Raw genomic sequence first — 20,997 nt, forward strand, 5'->3', positions numbered from 1 at the left:
AAAACTAATCAGTAAAAATCTATAAGCAACAAACCAAGAAATTACTAAACTAAAAGACAGGATGAAAGGTAACATGTCCCTCCTCTAAGACAAACAACTGATATGGGATGAAATAATAACAAAGATGAAGAATAATTGGGAGTATCTAACCCTAATGGCAGAGAAAAAAATTGCAATCAAGGACTATGAGTTCTTTATCCTATCTTCCAAGGAGGAGTGTTGAGAGATTAAATTGGGGAATTAATCTCCCAATATTTTTATGTCAATCCGGGCTTGTAAGCATGAGCTGTCTTGTGCTTCCTTTATTCAATTCTAGGTAAGAGTTTAACATTTCTTTAATAATGATCAACTGGGTAATAGACACACCAATGCTTGCAAACTTAAAAGAAATCAAACATCTAGCTAGCATAGGCAAAATCAATAATCAAATTTAATTTAAAGACTTCCAAAACTTTTATGAACTTAATATATTTAGAACTGGAATTGGAATCTGGACTTAACAGGTGACTTGACTTTTTACCACAAATCCCAGGTGATGAGAATGAATACCTAATTAAACGAACTGTATACAAAGCTTAATCAATCAAAACACTCAAGTTAGAATTCTTACAATCCACACCAGAAGATTTACTACTTGTAATGACAATCCAATTCTAACCCAAACTGTACTCAAAACTCATTAACCCTATTGGCTTATCAACAATCAAACATCTTGGTGCTGAGCACCTAATCTAGTTACTCTGTTTTACTCTCGACTAAGCTGTATCCAAGTCCCTAATTGATCATGACCGCAAGCACAAATTCAAGCACTACTCTATTCAAACATGGCAATCAACTAAAACAATTATGAGAAACTGTACTGTTACACAGTAATTTGTCACCATCCCTGTTACTCCTCTTGTCATACCTTGGAGGACCCATCCCGGGAGTCATAAGAAGTGACAAAGTCTAAAAACACTTGCATTATGTTCCCCTGAGTATGTACTCCATGTTCCCTGAAGACATCTTCTGCAGATTATCCCTGAAAAATGATCTTTTTCCATTGGTGCAAGTCCACAGTGTTCTACCCGCGCCAATGATGGAGATCCTCAAAAGAGGGCGCGACCATTGGCGCTCTGCCTTAGAACAACAGTCACGCCAACCAAATTTAGTCGTGCTTCTTGCCTTAATGCACGTCCGACTGTTGTTTCCTTTATTACATGGAGCTTTTCTGAGGATAAAAAATCAGTATTTTGTCGAGCTTTATCCATCTTTATGGCTTTTGCTAATCCGCAAAAGGTGTCCCGGTTCATCGTATCCTCCTCCCTTCTTCATCTATATAAGCTTGTCATTATGCATTGGACAAGCTAGTGTTAGCTAGTATTGGAGAGTGTTAGTGCTAGTGATTTAGTGATTGAGTGATAGTAGTGATGATTAGTGGTCATGGAGTGTTAGATGTTGAGTGCTAGAGAGGTTATGCTGCCGGAGAGGAGATGCATTGCAAGACACATATAGTTATTCGCCCAGCCAGGAGAAGGGTCGACGTCAGAACAATGGTTGTAACTTTTCCTGTTTATTAATTGATGAGCGACTGCTATTATAGTTCCAATCTCATTATCTATCATGGTGATGTGTTGATTTATTTCCTTTCTGACTGAAATATAGTTGTGCCTTGGTAGTTTTTATGTTGGTATCTGTCTCTTCCTTTGCATGTGCAGGTGTTCGTTTGTGATCTGTTGGAGCAAGGGAGCGAGGATATCAACTCTACTTCAATTATAGCGTTGGACTCCAGGTTAGTCTTCTTGATTCACCTTTGATGCATAACTAGGAACTTGCGTAGCAACGTGGTTTGTTTGTGGCTAGTTCTGTTATAGGCTAGTGGGATCGCCTCTGTCCGCAGAGGGGATTTACCTGATCAACAAATTGGCGACTCCACTAGGGAGTAACTATTTGATTTTTGTCTTGCATGTTAATTTTCTTCTGCTTGCTTGAGTGAATGAGCTTCCTGAGTCAGTTTTGAGATTATCCTTTACTGTTTGACCCATCTGAGCACTGTCAACCCGACCTGAGGTCGTATCATTTATTTTTCTAGTTGGCAAGCTTAATTGGCGCGGTTATTTCTCTAACAGTCGCGCCAGTTGGCGCATGTTGCTCAAAAGCAACTCGCGCCAATCCTGTAGTAGCGCAAGTTGCAGGCTGACAGTCGCGCCAGCGCTGTAAATTTTGCCTGTGTGTGGGTAGAAAGCTCTTTCAGTCTCTTTATATATCTCTCTTAGCCTCTGGAACTGTGTTGAACCTCTGCTTGACTGGTCTTAGCCTGTATCCCTCAGCTGCTTGCTCATTTTGATTGATTTTCGTCTCAGCCCTAGGATATCTAGTGACTTTGCATGTCTGGCCTTCTGTGGGAAGTTTCGATCTCTTGATTATCCAGTCAACTCGTTGGTTGTATTCTGCACCTATCCAGTGCTTTGTTAAAGCCTGATCTTCTATACTCTGAATACTTCACTTCTAGCCTCTTTGAAGTTCACTAGTCTTTGTGTTTTTCCTTGCTTGCATGGTTCATTTTAGTGTTTCAGAATTGGTTCTATTTCATTAACTGAACTCGGATTGTGCATATCTCTTAGAATTTGTTTACATGCATCATGCTATCTTAAAGGAAAGAAAAATAAAAAATCTCTTGCATCATAGTAGTTAGCATTTATTGTTATTTGTTGCTATTAAAAAGAAAAAGACAAAATTTCGTTTCTTGTTATTAGCTGCATTAGGATCTTTGTTGTTTGTTGAAGTGATCATTTCTTTTGTGAAAAAGATCTCAACCCTCCTGTAGATAGAGTTCATCGAATCAAATGATTTAATTTTGGCATATAGTTTTGCATGTAAAAAGTTTTTGAGATATCACATACGGTAGGACCAAAAAATTGAAACATAATCAAAGATAAACTTTAAAATGAACTCAATGAACATAACAACGCATTGGAACATAACGCAAACACTCTAGAGGTCTAGGTTAGAGACGTGTTCCGTGGTAGTTTATCGTCGAGTGGTTGGGTGATTCCTCCACGGTGAAACGATAGGTGCCAATACGGACTGTGCTCCCACGTACCGTCGAGTATATATTGGGAGACCCCTATAGGAATAAAGCCTTTATCCATAGGAAGCCGTGTCAGCCACCCTACGATTCGCAATGCAGTGAACACATCATTCACAAAGATCGACCACCCGTACCCTAAAAAGTATTCTGTGGTTTTGCGAAAAGTTTGGCACACCCTCTACCTAGAATTCCAGAGCAGTCACTTTTGATCCTTTTCGGACTCCCTAAACGAAAAGGTGCCTGTGAGCGTCTTGTCACTTCGTGCTCATTAAATATTCGAAGGAGACTAGAGTCATCTTTTATCCTTTTCTCGACTCTTAATAAATGAAAAGGTTAAGTTCAGTGTCTTAAAATTTATTGGCCACGATAACATTACCCAATTAGATTTTGTTTGCGTTAGCTTGAGTAGGGTTATTTCTCGTTCAATGGCAGCCTTTCCGGTGCCCACCGGCCAAGGTGTTCCTCCTGATGGGAACCCCCGCCCATTTCCTTCTGTTGGAAATGTTGGTGTTCAGTATATCGCAACATTGTCTTTGCCTGGGTTGACCATTGGTTTACCCGTATGGTTGTTTTCAAACTCGGTGGTCTCAAGTGTGATGATTCCTGTCCCACCACCACCTCCTCCACCCGAACAACACCATGTTGATTCTAAGGTGGAACCCTTCCCTTCTTCGCCTATTGCCGCGTCCTCATCTTCTACTTCGCCTGGTGAAACCTTGGATTTCACTAACCAGGTGGCTAAGAAGAAGAAGAAGAAGACCAAAAAGAAGAAGTCTCCTAAGGGAAAGGTCGTATCTACCACGAAGCTATCAGAAGTGGAACCACCTTCTGCTCCTCCGCGGAAGCTTCGGTCTCCTTGTCGATTATGCAAAGGGGACCATTTTCTTTCTGATTGTCCTGGCATTCCCAGGATCCTAGGCATATGGTCCCGTGACCCGACTCGCCCCTTACTGTCGCAAATCGACGATACCTTACTAGTTGGTAACATAAAAGGGAAGGTTCGTTTCCCTTGTCGACTTTGTGAAGGTAATCATCTCCTTCGCCTTTGTCCACTTATGGATGAAGCTTCCCATCTGTTGGCAAGTCTGTCGGATCCCTTACCCCAACTACCCGCAGGATATCAGCGTCTTTTTACAACTGCAGAATATCTCTCCACTAACCAAGTGATCAAACATGATTCCTCTTTGGTCCAGCTTTCTGTTCCTGAACCTACCTGTGCTCCGCCTGCTCCAGACCAGTCCCTGGTCGGAACGAGTGATTTATATTCATCATCTACGCACCGCTTGATCATCAAAGATGAACCACCTGGGTCCAAACCAAACGAAAGTCCACAGTTCCGGATTACAAGTGACCCGGTATTTCGAAAGGTCCAGCTTACAAGTGACCCGGTTTTGCCTACAGAAGTTCCATCCTTAAATGCTCTTACACCTGAATCCAAACCAGACGAAAGTCAAAAGGTCCGGCTTGCAAGTGACCCGGTTTTGCTTTCAGAATTTCCAACCCTAGATGCTCTTACACCTGAATCCAAACCAGACGAAAGTCAAAAGGTCCGGCTTACAAGTGACCCGGTTTTGCTTTTAGAATTTCCAACCCTAGATGATCCTACATCTGAATCCAAACCAGACAACAGTCAAACTGTCCGGATTACAAGTGACCCGGTTTCGCCTTCAGAAGTTACCTCCTTAGATGATGTTATCACTACCAAGAATGAAGAACCCACCGTTCAAATTCTATTCATTGACATAGACGTTAATGATCAAGTGAGCGTCCCTCTCATTTCTTCACACCATGAAGAAAGTCCATTAGAATCATATCCGGCTGTCTATCCAGTCCCACCTCCAAGCAACCTAGTTGTTTCCTTTAATTGGGATCAACTAGTTAATCCTCGGTTACCAGCCTCCATACCATTTCGAATTATAGTCCAAGTCTATCGCATGGTTATGGCTGGTACACTTATTGATGAGGGATCTCCTGTGAGTATCCTTTCTTCAACAGCTTGGGAAGCACTTGGTTCCCCACTGCTTCTGCCTGAGATGAGAAACCTTATAGGTTTCCATCGAGAAATCACTCGACCTTTAGGAATTCTTCCCAATGTACCTTTCACGTTAGAAGGGAAGACTATCCAAATGGGTCTCATGGTAGTCCAAGGTCCGTTAGATTACAATTTACTCCTTGGACGAGACTATATTTATCGCATACGTGCTATTGTGTCCTCACTCTTCAGAGTGATGTGTTTTCCGCATGAAGGAAGAACGATCAAAGTCGTAGACCAACTTTCATTCCCCGGTTCACACTTCACATATAGTCATCTGCCATTCCTAAATGGTCTTATTTCCACAGGAAATGCCCCAGCACCCACCCCGTCATTCTGATGACGACAGCTCACCCGGGCGCGTGACTGAAGCCCGGGGGGCATGCATCCTCCTACAAAATCGAGTCTTTCCAAGTAAACCTTCATTCCATCCACTCCGTGAATGCCATGAAGCTTGGGGGGCATGTACCTCGATTTGTATGATCATGCTGGGGGCATCATGCTACCTCGATTTGTATGATCATGCTGGGGGCATGCAACAAAATTTTTTTTGACAAGCAAAGTTCTCCATGGTTCAAGCTTGTGTAAAAATGAACCCATACCTGATTTACATCCCGTGTTTGCCTTTTATCCGCTAAATCCTGCTAGATGAGCCTTGGTTGTTTCATTCCATCGCCACCATCTTTTTGGCCGATCATATGCTTTCACTTGGTTGTTTCTCCTTTCCTGAGGAACCGCAGCGATGAGTGGTTTTATTAGCCAGCCTCTTAACCTTTACATGTTTCAAGAGAGTTCCACCATTGCCGGAACCAGTTGCTATCCCTTATACCACTCGTTCCTTCAGGACGAGTCGCCTTTACGCTCTTTTCTGACTCGTAAAATATGAAAAGATTGCCGAGTATTTTTCCCTTTTTGACTCGTTAAAGAAAATAAAAATGGAGGTCCGCTTTCAGCTCTTTTCTGACCATTTAAAGAGGAAAAGATTGCCGAGTCGCTCCTCTTGACTCGTTAAATGGTGATAAGGGACGGTCGTTTTAAGTTCTTTTTGTCGACCGTTAAAACATAAAAAGATTACCGGGTTTTTGTCGTTTCAAACTCGTTAGTGGTTACGAAACGACGTGGTTTTGACCGCTTTTTTACTTTTTCAGGTCGAAGTCACTAATCATGAAAAATACTCCTCGATCGTAATGATCGGGCGGTTCTTTCGGGTATTATTTTATACTTTTTCGGGCCCGAGAGACACAACTTTACGAAAAAGGACATCCCTGGAGTTTCCTTTTCTGCTGTCTTTTCAAACTCTCTAAACATGAAAAGACGCCGAGTCCTTCCTTTGTCAGACTCGTTAAAACTTAATGACATCGGATTTTGTCACAACACAAGCATATGCTATCCCCATCAAGCTTGTTAAAAATAACTGGGGTACTCGCCAGAAATGGCGGGGGGAAAAGAAAATTTTTGAACCATAATTATTACCGTAACGGCAGTATGTCGCTCTTGAACATGGCACTTTTGCTTTCGTGTCCGGGGTGGGGATATTTCATCTCATATCTTTCACTTGCTTCCATGGACTTGGGTACCCTATTTGACCTCTCATTCACTCATTGCCTTGTCATCATGACCTTTGATACATTGATGTCAAATACTGCCAATTCCGTTAATGTGCCGACAATATGTTCAAGAGAAGTTGACCTCTGCAAAACAACCTCCCTCTGATAGTTCGCACAATCTTGATTCACAACTTCATCTCTCTGTCTCGTGTCGATGATGTGGGAAACATTATGGCCCACCTTCGATCAAGGTCACTCCCTGTCGACTTCAACTCATTATCTAGGGAATTGATCTAGAGACTCCTTTCCGGTGCCTTGGAGCCTGCATGCCTCAATGGCAGGTTCTTCGTGTTCGACGTGAGGTTTTCATCATTGGCCTCCGATCGAATTATTCTACGGGTGTTCGACTTCAGACCATTTATTCACACGCCGTAGATTGTACCTATAGTACCTTGAGGGCCATTGTCATTATTGGTGGTACCTCTCGCGTCTGTTAACAGTTTCCATTATTGACTGGTAATCAGACGATGTTCATGCATGTTCGACTTCAACTCATATATTCACATGCTTGGACTTGTACTCTTGTTCGGGTCGAGATGGAGCGCAAGACCCTGGATTGTGTCTGTAGTAATCCAGGCGTGATTCTCGATACTTGACTCATTCACTGGATGGCTGCGACCATACCTGAGTCAATTCATTGATCCTAACCAGATGGCTGCGTCCATACTATGGATCTAGATTATTTATGTACTCTCTTATGGATGGCTGCGACCATACCACGTACATCATCTAATTGAACTATCAGTCATGTCTCTTAATACAACTCCTCGGCGGCAGTAACTATATGTGCTCTTATGTGCTCTTATGTGTTCTTGTGAAGCATTTCACCCCTCTCCACCTCTCGGACTTCATGCTTTAGGGGGCATCTGTTACACAGTAATTTGTCACCATCCCTGTTACTCCTCTTGTCATACCTTGGAGGACCCATCCCGGGAGTTATAAGAAGTGACAAAGTCTAAAAACACTTGCATTATGTTCCCCTGAGTATGTACTCCATGTTCCCTGAAGACATCTTCTGCAGATTATCCCTGAAAAATGATCTTTTTCCATTGGCGCAAGTCCACAGTGTTCTACCCGCGCCAATGATGGAGATCCTCAAAAGAGGGCGCGACCATTGGCGCTCTGCCTTAGAACAACAGTCGCGCCAACCAAATTTAGTCGTGCTTTTTGCCTTAATGCACGTCCGACTGTTGTTTCCTTCATTACATGGAGCTTTTCTGAGGATAAAAAATCAGTCTTTTGTCGAGCTTTATCCATCTTTATGGCTTTTGCTAATCCGCAAAAGGTGTCCCGGTTCATCGTATCCTCCTCCCTTCTTCATCTATATAAGCTTGTCATTATGCATTGGACAAGCTAGTGTTAGCTAGTCTTGGAGAGTGTTAGTGCTAGTGATTTAGTGATTGAGTGATAGTAGTGATGATTAGTGGTCATGGAGTGTTAGATGTTGAGTGCTAGAGAGGTTATGCTGCCGGAGAGGAGATGCATTGCAAGGCACATATAGTTATTCGCCCAGCCAGGAGAAGGGTCGACGTCAGAACAATGGTTGTATCTTTTCCTGTTTATTAATTGATGAGCGACTGCTATTATAGTTCCAATCTCATTATCTATCATGGTGATGTGTTGATTTATTTCCTTTCTGACTGAAATATAGTTGTGCCTTGGTAGTTTTTATGTTGGTATCTGTCTCTTCCTTTGCATGTGCAGGTGTTCGTTTGTGATCTGTTGGAGCAAGGGAGCGAGGATATCAACTCTGCTTCAATTATAGCGTTGGACTCCAGGTTAGTCTTCTTGATTCACCTTTGATGCATAACTAGGAACTTGCGTAGCAGCGTGGTTTGTTTGTGGCTAGTTCTGTTATAGGCTAGTGGGATCGCCTCTGTCCGCAGAGGGGATTTACCTGACCAACAGTACTCAAATCTACCCTACAGTTGCATTAATCAAAATGTAAACAACCCTATTTGAAACCTTAACGAACCAACACTCTGCTTTTGGAATTCAATCAGGCATTTAAGCTATAGAAAATATAACCAAGCATTCAAATGAAACAGGGGAATCAAGCAGTCCAAACGAATCAAAAGAAATTGCTTTAACAACTAACACTAAATCACTCTTTTGCACTCTTGAAGTTATCCACGCAGTCTACTTAACAACCAAGAAATCTATTTGACACTTTAAACTAACCAAAGCTATAACAAATCATGCAAATCAATACTCTGAAATCAGTTTTTCTGTTGTATACACATTCATGCAAATAACATAACATAAAACCAATCGACTTAAACCAAACCATGCTCATGCCAATTGCATTATTCAAATAATCAACCTGAAACAAGTGCTCCCTATATCGCACACATCTGCAGAAACAATCCAGAAGAGAGTCAATCAATTCAATTACTTAGAGGAACCAAGAGAAACGATTTGATCACAATCCAAATTAAACTCAGATTCCATTCATCTCTAGTCTCTAAATACGTTATCCAATTTAAGTGTTTGAAAGTAGCTTCTGTGTTGTCAATGGGTAAACTAGCTCTTCATAAGCATTAGATGATAATGTAATTCGACAAACTTCATATACATCTATGACAATCTAGTCCAATACAATGTGCAGTGTTCATGAACATAGTAGGTCTCTATCTTGAAAGTGAAAGCGATGGTCACACCAGAGATTTAGATTTGGATCGCTAAAGCAAAGGGTTTTAAAAACATCATAACATCAACATAATACAATCAATCGAAACTTAAGAAAACTCTCCACACAACAGGTAAACTAATAATGAATTGCAAATAATTGAAGAACGATTGTATCTATCACGTAAATCTGCTGCTATGCAATATTACAAAGTTGAACCTAGATGGGTGGGCCCGGCCACACTTGGGGAGCGGATTAACTTACAGAAAACAGAAGGCTTCGATCACAATTAACTCGTCATACACAGCGAACCATCGAACAATTAACTCGAACTTAATGCATAACCATTGTAAACATATTTGATTCAAATAATAAGTTGAAGGATACACAGTAACAAATTTTCTTCTGTTCGCTAGCTTCTAAGTATTACATAGCAACCTTTTATAGGCGTTAACTAAGTAAAAACAAATTGAACTATGGATAGTAAATCCTAACAACCTGGCTAATTCATTCCTTCAGATCGGATGGCTCGAACAACTTATCCAATTTAGTTTAACAACCTTCAACCAATCCCAATCTTGGTGTCTGCTCCATTCATAGAGGATAACGAGGATCTTTGTCGTGGCTGGAATCGAACATGTTCAAGCATGGCTGGAGGCAACTCGCCATCTAGAAGTATACAACCTCTTATCCCCTGCGATGTTAGGTATCGAACCCAAAAATGGCTCTTGAGTACGAAAGTGGAGGAACCATGGTTCACTGTCTACATTCTCCTATTGTCACCCTGCACATCTGCTGAAATGTCTACACTTTGACCATAGTAATTAGTTAGTTTATGGATAGCTACTCATATCTACTTAAATTCACTAATAAACAACAAAATGTTACCATGAAAGACTTTACCTCATAGTGAAGATTAGGACAATGATTAGGGCAATAAGAATGGCAGGTGAGTAGGTTTAGGAGTGCCAAAAAGGTCAAAATAGAGATGAAAAACAATATTTGTGTGAACAAAACAGGGGATCAACATCCTCCCACGCCGATTCTGATGCATGTCCTCATGCATCCGCCAAAAAGAAACTGTGTTTAACCAAAAAGAGACTGTGGTCAAAGACCAACAGTCTTGATCAGTACCTTGATCCCCTGTTTGATTGGTGGTGAGCATTTTTGAAATTGAAGAGCTAACCCTTTGGCATTCAATCTTTTAGCAGGATTGTTCCTTGCCACTTTCCACTGCAGTAGTTGCTTGTTTTTCCTGGCCAAGGCATCGTTATGGGCATATAACTTCATGTTGGAGTCTTGCACTTGCTGGTTCACATCCTTGACGAAATGGAATAAAACTTTATATTTGTTGGCCTGTTCTCTGAGCTTGGTGATCATTTTCCGTAACTTGACAAGTCAAATCTTTAAGTTTTCTTCAGCATCATATGTAGGAGCTTGGGTTGGTGTCATCGACTGCTGTGAGGTACTACCTCCAGGTGACTTTCCTTTGCGTTCTCTTGGGGAAGAATGATGCAGACTAGCCTTTGTGATGCTCCTGCTTGCTGAAGGTCAGGCGGGAGACAAGGTCTCCATATCTCATGCAATATCCGCAGGGATATTCACCTTGGCCGTGGCAGTGGGCTCTCCTTCAAGGGATATTTCCAATTGCTGGACATCAATATCATGGGAGGATGAGATATGGATATGTTTTGAGCCGGTGCCTTCAGCCTTGGACTGTGGGGCCTGAGCCATGCTCCGAGTCCGATGGTGGCCTTGAGCAGAGGTCTCGGCTGGGGAAACCAGGGGAGTGCTGAAGGGAAACAGGGGTCGCCGACGTTTGGACTTTGGTGTGGTGCTTTCAGGATTCAGGGAAGGCTCTGCTAGGGATTCGAATGCATCGCTTTTTGTAATGGGGCTCAACTTAGGTTGGTTGGGCTTAGCCTGATCTCGTTTTCTTTTCCTTTGTGAGCCCACCGGGGCTTCCACAAGAACTGCTTTTTCGCCATCCTTCAAACTGTCATCAGCTGTCTGGGGGAGTTCGGAAACAGGAGTGGGAGAGTGGGTAGGTGTAGACTCGGATTTGGATGGGGGCGTGGCATCATCTAATTTCAGGGAGTGGCCTACTGCTCGTTGTCGACCCTTAGTCTGGGTTTCCTGCCCAGGGAATTCCTCAATTAGGAAATCCTCCCATGACCATTTCCTTTTCTTGAGCTCGGCGACCAACAGGATTTTAATTAAGCTATGGTGGTATAATGCGGTCTCAGGTTTCCTGCCCTCCGACTGCACGCCTCTAGCCATCTTGTGCAAACTTAATTTCAAAAAGTGAGGAATATTCAACTGTCTATCTTCAGTAAAATGGATCATTAGTCGGATATGGTAAAGGAATACAACAACAAACCTCCCCTCGCAGGTCACAAAGCGTTGCAACATCGTAAGTAATGGATGCCATCGTTCCTCGATGCAGTTGTGGAGCACTCCTTTTGCCCAATTGATCGACCTGTAGGCAGGTTTCAAAAACAGGGTGCAATTTGGAATTTCTAGCTGCCCACCTTTGAAAAATTTCTCGCCCACGGCCGGTAACCCAATGGCCCTGCTCACAGATTCTTCTGTGACTCTGAAATTTAAGTTGCCTACTTGGGCATGCTCGCCATCGAAACTCCATGCGAATGCCATAGCAACTTGGTCATTGTAACCTTGAAACCTTTGCAAAAAGGTCATCCAACCCTTTTCCTCTAAAATACCACTGCATTGCTGATACTCTGTGCTGCACGCAAACTGGCCGAAGGTAGGTTCGTGTCGATCAACGCCCATGGTGCCTACGTTCAGCTGCAATTCTCTTTCTCCCAATTCTTCTCTGCACCTTTGGTCTCTCACTAATTCTCTAACCACGGTCGCAGACACCCTTTGTATTAATTTTGGATGAATGATCATCATTATGATGGATTGGAAATGTGAGATCGATTACCATTATGGTGATCGTCCCATCCACAACTGGTTCGGAGTGTGAATGCTTGATTGCAATGTGCGAGCATCTGAGGGAGTGTGTGAGTATCACGACCGAGAGGCGGCACATCCTCCTCATGATTACTAAGAGGTGCCATGAAACGATGGCCAAGCACGGGCAAGGCAGACATCATCACACATCAAGTATAAATCATGAATGGGTGGCGGTTGTGGTTCGTGTCTCATCAATGTGCTGGAGGGTAATTGTTGTGGAATTGGGAATAGACAGGTGAGGAAGCATGGTATATGATTATGGGTGAATTTTAGGAGAGGTTCAGAGGCACACTTCCATGATATACATTTTAACCACTTACTAGTTAAATTCAAGCAAAATATGAGCGCGTACTTGAACCACTTTAGTGATTTTGTGTCGATTGTCTGATTGGATGTGCTTACCGGAACTTGAATATAAGTAATGCTGGCTGCAATTGTGTGCTTGTGACCCCGATTCTGAAAATGGAACTCAATTGACATGTGTGTAACCTTGGCAAGTTGAGTATTGATCCTATGGATCTGCACTCACACAGAGTGATTTGCTTACCACGATCATCCTTGACTGCTGGTGAAGACGAGTCCTGACTCAGAAAACATGTTGACATATATATAAAAATGATCTCTTCATGATCCAGAAGGCTTCTTCGCACACACTGTGATAGCAAATGTGTACTTATAGGACACAGATTTGGACAAAATTTCAGGACCCTCATATGTAATAACAAGTTGCATTTTAGACAGAGTATAGAGCATAAGCTGTTTGAATCATAATTTTAGGATCCTTGTATGAAATAAAAAATTGAATTTAGATAGAGTATAGAGCATAGGCTGTTTGAATCATAATTTCAGGACCCTTAGAATTAATGACATATATCATGCTGCTCATGGTCTTCGGAAAAGAAACTGCTTATCAATCCATGGATTTTAACCAGGCCTGGAATGATGACTGCTTGGGGCATTTCTTCTTTAGGGAGCTAGAAATGTCTAGAAAGAGAGCTCCAAGGGGGCTTGTTTTGTGTAGTTATTCCTTTGGGCTCGAAAAAGAATATTTCAATGCCCAAAGGATCCCTAAACTACCATTACTTTATTGTTTTAATGAGCCTAAAGTAATTGGTGCTCAAGGCATTCATGTTTAGAGAGTCTAAATCGCCCATAGTAGACTCCAGACGCTTCCTTTCCATAAACATTTCCTTAAGCCCGGAAAAGAACAATTCTGTTCTCAAGGAATCCCTAGAATAATACTAGTCCATATTATTTGCGAGCCTAGATCAGTCAATGCTCAAGAGCTTCATGTTTAGAGAGTCTGAAGGCTTCCAAAGAAGACTCCATCGGTTCCTTTTCCATAAGTAATCCACCAGACCTAGATAAAGGAATAAACTTGCTCCTGGTGAATTCCTCCTTTATTCTACATGGGCTGTGGGGAGGACCTCCTGCAGATATGAAAAGTGACAACCCACTGGTTTATATATATATATATATAAATTAATCAACTGAACCAACAAGGGGCTGGTCATTGGCATGAATCAGCTCCAAACCTGGATCCCTTCGAACTTCCTGCAAAAACTGATCACATGAAAGTGGTTTATGATAAAATTTAAGCCGATGACCATTTACTACAAAAGAAGTCTTATCATCATCGATAGTACAAATACGAACTGAACCGTTATAAAAAACTTCAGTTACCTCATACGGTCCTAACCATCTAGTAGAAAATTTACCTTTGAAATGATTAAACTTACTATCATATAACAAGGCCTAGTCACCTGGACGGAAGAATTTCTTCTTAATAAATTTTTCATGCCATCGGGCTCTTTGGTTCTGTACTAATGCAGTTTTGTGGTAGGCATCTTGTCGGATCTCGTCAAGTTCGTTCAATTGCATCAATCTCTGCTCTTGAGCCTCATTTAGATTCATGCCCAACTGAGTGGCAGTTCTGAATGTCTTTACTTGGAACTCGATGGGCAAGAGCACTTGTTTACCATAGACTAACTCATAAGGTGTGTGTCCGGTCACATTTCTCCAAGTGATCCGGTAAGCCCATAGTGCTTCTGGTAACTTATTCGCCCAGTCTTTGTGATGCAGTTGAATTGTTTTTGTAAGGATGGATTCCAAAACTTTGTTCGTGGACTCCACTTGCCCATTAGCCTGGGGATGGTAAGGAGTCGATTTGCGGTGCTTAACTTGATACTGCTCTGTGAGTGCCTTGACAAAATTTGATGTAAATTGTGTACCCTGGTCTGTGACGATTTCACGAGGCACATCGAATCTCGTAAAGATGTCCTCGAACAAAAGTTCTACTATTGCCTTTTCGGTGGCAACATACAAGGCTTTAGCCTCCACCCACTTGGTGACGTAATCAGTGCACACCAAAAAATATGTCTTCTTATTTGACATTAGGGAGATGGGCCCTACGAAGTCCAGTGCCCACTTCTCAAAGGGTTCAATGGCAATTTGTGGTTGAAGAGGCATTTCATCGGAGGCAACTGGTCTCCCCATTCGTTGGTAAGCGTCACAACTCAAAAAAAACTTCTTGGCGTCTTTAAAGAGGGTAGGCCAATAGTATCCGGTACGGAGAAATTTATATGCTGTCCCTTTATTTTCAAAATGGCCACCACAAGGCTCGTTGTGACTGGCACTTAATATATCATGCATTTCATCTTCCCGCACACACCGCCTCATAATCAAGTCTAGCCCTGTATAAAATATATCTCCTTTGATCCAAGAGAAACTAGCACTGCGCTACACTATATTATGCTTCTCTCGGGCCGACATGTTTTGAGGTAGTTTTCCTGATACCAAATAATTGGTGACATCAGCGAACCAAGGAGTAATAGTGGAAATAGCAAATAATGCTTCATCTGGAAATTCATCAGGCACTAGCATTGGCATGTTTCCCTGCGTAAGATTCAAACGAGATAAGAAATCAGCTGCCAAGTTATCTCTTCCAGGCCTATCAATTACAGTTATATTGAATTCTTGGAGAAGCAACAACCATCTAGTTATCCTATCGTTAGTAATAGGTTTATTCATTAAAAATATAACAACAGAATGGTCGGTATGGAAAAATGTCTCATAACCGGTAATATAATGTCTAAACTTTCCTATAGCATGCACAACTGCTAACAGCTCTTTTTCAGTAACCGTATAATTTAATTCAGCGGGAGAGAGATTTTTGCTGACAAAATAAATGGCATAGGGAAAGTTGTCCTCCCTTTGTCCCAAAACCGCTCCTAGTGCAGTATCTGAAGCATCTGTACAAATATGAAATGGTAAGGACCAATTTGGTCCTCTTAGCACCAGAGCTGTAGACAACTTTTCCTTCAGTACCTGAAAATCCTGTTGACAGTCAACATTCCATACAAAGTCAGCATCTTTAGTTAACAATTTAAATAATGGTGCTGCAATTCTAGTGAAATTCTCAATAAATTGTCGATAATATCCTGCGTGCCCTAAGAAACTTCTTACCTCTTTTTGCGAGCTCGGAATAGGGATACACGAGATTACCTTGATTTTTGCCGGGTCAACTTGAATCCCTTCAAATGACACATGATGGCCTAGAACAATTCCCTTAGTTTGCATCATTCTACATTTATCGCTACTAAGGGCCAGATCAACTTCTTGACAACGAATCAATACCTTCTCTAGATTTTCCAAAGCATGTGGAAATTCATCTCCATAGACTGTGAAGTCATCCATATAGACTTCCACACAGTCATGGATCAGATCAGAGAAAATGGCAAGTACAACTCTCTGAAAAGTGGCGAGGGCATTACAAAGACCAAAGGGAAGGACTCTATATGCATAAGTACCCCACGGACATGTAAAGGTAGTCTTCTCCTGGTCTTCTTCAGCTATTTGTATTTGATTGTACCCGCTGTACCCATCTAGAAAAGAAAAATATTTCTTACCTGAAAGTGTGTCGAGGACTTGATCAATGAAGGGCAATGGAAAATAGTTGCGCAATGTGGCCTTGTTTAGTTCTCTGTAGTCAACGCAGATCCGCCACTTTCTGTTCTTCTTTGGAACTACTACCAGAGGCGACACCCACTTACTGTCAGAAATGGGGTAGATGAAATCTGCAGCCAAAAGTTTCTGAAGCTCATCTTTGACAATGTCTTTTAATGCTGGGTTCATATGCCTTTGTGGTTGCCGAACATGTCTCATTTCTTCATTTGTATAGATATGGTGGATGCAAGTGTCTGGATGTATGCCCCTCATATCCAAGTAATCCCATGCGAATGCTCCAGTTTGTTCACGAATCATACTCATCAACTGCTGCCTTTGTTCTGCAGTCAATCCTTTACCGATATGTAAGATTTTCCCTTCAAAAATTTCCATAGGTTCTGTGGTGAGCTCATGACTTTCCTCCACTGCTGCAAAAGAGGCAAAGACAGCTGGGTGGCAGGTTTCCTGAAACTCATCACTAAACACATGCTGATAACCATTAAAAGAGACGGGATAATCGATACAAGAGCTATCAGCTAAAAACTACTGCAAAACATGTTCATCAGAATGTTCCTGGAGACCTCTAGACTGGTCTAATGTTAACAAGGGAAACATACAATCCTCGTCTCCATATGGGTTTTCGAGCCATAATGGTACTTCGACAACTATCTGAGTAGGTGGAAAAATAGACAATGTTTGATTGTGAGGACCATTAGAAATAATCATTTCTCCATTTCTACATCCAATGACGGCATCAACAGTTGCCAGCCATGGCCATCCCAGGACCACAAGGTGTTCAGGCCTAGAGGTTTTTGGAGAAATGACTATGAAATCTATGGGGTATTTCCAAGAGGCAATAGTGACTACTATGTCCTCCAGGGATCCTATTGGTTTGACGACGGATTTATCTGCCATTTCTAAAAGGATAGGGGTGGTTTTAAGTCTAGGTAGTTGTAATGATGTCATTGTTTCATAGGTCATTGCATTTATTGCTGCCCCTAGATCCACGAGAGTATTTGGCAGAAGTACTCTGTTTATCTCAATGGTGACAATGGGGTTCCCGGGGTCATTGTATTTGGCAGGCATATCAGAAATCATAGTGGACATTTGGCTCATGATTTTGACATTCTGGTTTTTATGCCCCTTTCTCCCCGGTTTCTTAATGCAGAGATCCTTAACAATTTTGGTATATATGGGAATGTCTCTAATTTCTTGTAAGAGTGGAATTTTAATGCAGACATTCCTAAGTTCGTTTTCCAAATCATATTCAAGCGGGATCTCCTCTTTCTTTACAATTAGTCTTTCCGGGTACGGTGGTTCAAGTGATTCTTCTTTCTGTGATTGTTGTTGTTTTTCATTTTGTGAATGATTTTCGGATGATGTGGAGGGTACCTCTTCTTGGATGACAACAGCTGATTTTCCTTTGTTGATTGTCTTTCCTGATCGTAATTGGATTTCATTCATAGGAATGGCAGTGATCATGTATGTAGGAAAAGGCTGAATATCAATGTTTTGCACTGGTTGAGGTAACCTATTATGACTTGGGTTAGGTACGGGTTGCGCAGGCAACAGTGTAGGTCAGGGTGGGTTTACGGTAGCAGGTGCCTGTGAAGATGATGGGTTAGTAGGTGCAGGTAATAATTGATGCAAAGGAGGTGGTGGCAGCGTAGGTTGTTGATACATATTGGGGTTATACGCTTGCTGATAGGTTTGCATGGTCGGATTATATGAAGTACTTGGCATATTTGGATAAGGTGCATAGAATTGGGGTTGGGGTTGATAACTGTTGGCATAGGGGTTTGTCCTCCAATTCTAGCTCCAGGCAGTATTTTGTGGTTGTTGAGCAACCCAAGGAGGGTAGGATGCAGGAAAGGTCCAAGGCTGAGTCTGGCTATAACCTTGAGAATTTGGATCCGGAAACACATTCTGACTCTGGCCTCTCCAGGTGGGTCTTTTGGTCGCTTGAGATTGGTCAACGGTTTCAGCGTTCCCCTTGTAGATGGCCTGTAAGCTGGGAAGTGATGGGAACTTCTCAGTCGAGTGTTCTAGGGTACAGATTCCACAGACCTCAATGGTGTTTAAAGGACATTCCCTCTCTGCATGTTTACGCCTACACTTGGAACAAAAGACTGCCATGGCTGCTTTCTCGGCTTCTTGCTTTTGTTTAATTTTCATGGTGTCTAGCTGGTCACTGATTGTGTTCAGGATATCAGTTTTAAAATTTTCTAATAGGTTTCCCAACTCGACTCTTGTAACAGCATTAGCCGCAGTTTTCTTTTGCACATAGTCTCTAGAATTGTCTCTAAGTTCCCGAAGCTTTTTACCTACTTTAGCTTGGCTTCTAGAATAGGTGCGACAAAGCTCAATGACTTCAACAAATTTCTTTTTATAAATGTCTCCACCACTAAGCAGGTTTAATGTTTCAATGCAATCATCTCTCAGCCCTTTTAGGAACACAATTCTGATAATATTTTCATCTAGGTTGGACCCACGAGATTTGTGAAAGTTGTATAGGAACCATTCAAGATACTCTTCTAGGTTTTCATCTTCAGTTTGCTGCATCCTAAGGATATCATTGATGTCCCTACTTTTACAAAAATCTTGATACTTTTTAAGAAAAACTGATCTCATGTCATCCCATGTGTATATAGTGTATTACCCTAGACTCATGAAACACCTAAGGGCATCATCTTTTAATGTGGCGGGACACAATTTAAGTTTATGAACATCGTCATAGTAGTTATAACTGTGACATAAAAATATCGAATTCAAAAAGAAAGGCATCGGGATATTCAGATGATTTACCGTAGAATAATGGGAGAGATGCCATCAGAATGATTTTCATTGTGATATCATGAGTCACATCTAGGATAGGGAATCCAAAGGTAACCTCCTCTTCGTCTTCTTGGTTGCCCCCTCTAAAGAGGTTCCCATTGCGTCGAGGACCTTCTCCCTCTTCCTGGCGTTCTTTGTTGTGTCTATCCTCCCCATCTTGGTGATCCATTTCTACAACCGGAACCCGTTGGGGTTTGCTGATTATGGTGTGAATAGGGGGTATTGGGACACGATTGATGTTGGTTGATTGCTCGTCCAAGTTGTCTTGTTGTTCCACTGGTTCTTCTACAGGGTTGTCAAAGACAACCTACTGAATGATCCTTTCCCCTTGATCTAAGAATTCCGAAACCACGTTGGCATCAACACTTCCTCCTTCTTGTCTTAGACCTGCATATTGATTAGCAGTGGTAAGAATGGGTATATTAACTGATCCAAAAGTTGTAGGAAATTTAGAACTGGAAATAAATCTACCCTTTCTATCCCTAGGTCTACCTGTACTCCTACGCATAAAGATAAAAGAAATAGAAACTCAAGAACAAGCAGTGATCGGTCAGACTTTGGAGAAACCCCACAAAAGTGGATGCGTGGCTCTTCACTCACGTCTTACCGTACTCTCTTCGCCCTCTGACAGTCCTACAAGATCCTGAAACTCAAATGATAATGGTTACCTGAATAAGAAATGACAACTTCCTCGACAACGACGCCAAAATGTTGAGAGATTAAATTGGTGAATTAATCTCCTAATATTTTTATGTCATGGGCTTGTAAGCACGAGTTGTCTTGTGCTTCCTTTATTCAGTTCTAGGTAAGAGTTTTAACATTTCTTTTATAATGATCAACTAGGTAATAGACACACCAATGCTTGCAAAATCAAAAGAAATCAAACATCTAGCTAGCATAGGCAAAATTAATAATCAAATTTAATTTAAAGACTTCCAAAACTTTTATGAACTTAATCTATTTAGAACTGGAATTGGAATCTAGACTTAATAGGTGACTTGACTTTGTACCACAGATCCCATGTGATGAGAATGAATACCTAATTAAACGGACTGTATACAAAGCTTAATCAATCAAAACACTCAAGTTCAACTTCTTACAATCCACACCAGAAGATGTACTACTCGTAATGACAATCCGATTCTAACCCAAACTGTACTAAAAAATCATTAACCCTACTAGCTTATCAAAAATCAAACATCTTGGTGCTGAGCACATAATCTAGATACTCTGTTTTACTCTTGATTAAGCTGTATCCAAATCCCTAATTGATCATGACCGCAAGCACAAATTCAAGCACTACTCTATTCAAAAATGGCAATCAACTAAAACAATTATGAGACATTGTACTCAAATCTAACCTACAGTTGCATTAATAAAAATGTAAACAACCCTATTTGAAACATTAATGAACCAACACTCTGCTTTTGGAATTCGATCAGACATTTAAGCTATAGAAAATATAACCAAGCATTCAAATGACACAGGGGAATCAAACAGTCCAAACGAATCAAAAGAAATTTCTTTAACAACTAACACTAAATCACTCTTGAAGTTAATCCACGTAGTCTACTTAACAACCAAGAAATCTATTTCACAAATGAAACTAACTGAAACTATAACAAATCATGCAAATCAATACTCTGAAAGCATTGCTTCTGTTGTATACACATTCATACAAATAACATAACATAAAACCAATTGACTTAAACCAAACCACGCTCATGCCAATCACATTATTCAAATAATCAACCTGAAACAAGTGCTTCCTATATTGCACACATCTGCAGAAACAATCCCGAAGAGAGTCAATCGATTCAATTACTTAGAGGAAATAAAATAAATGATTTGATCATAGTCCAAATTAAACTCGGATTCCATTCGTCTCTGGTCTCTAAAT

General features: G+C 41.3%; 1 protein-coding gene across 1 annotated transcript; it reads right to left on the reverse strand.

The window, feature by feature from the left end:
- Nucleotides 1-16,805: 16,805 nt before the first annotated feature.
- LOC149255478 (uncharacterized) lies at nt 16,806-17,744 on the reverse strand. The gene has a single exon (XM_089455055.1). It carries the CDS (start codon nt 17,742-17,744, stop codon nt 16,806-16,808), a length of 939 nt encoding a protein of 312 aa, XP_089311181.1.
- Between the last annotated feature and the right edge of the window lie 3,253 nt (nt 17,745-20,997).

This window comes from Pinus tabuliformis, chromosome 7, assembly GCF_031772625.1.
Source record: "Pinus tabuliformis cultivar Carrire ecotype Pingquan chromosome 7, CPIR1, whole genome shotgun sequence".
Lineage (NCBI taxonomy): Eukaryota > Viridiplantae > Streptophyta > Pinopsida > Pinales > Pinaceae > Pinus > Pinus tabuliformis.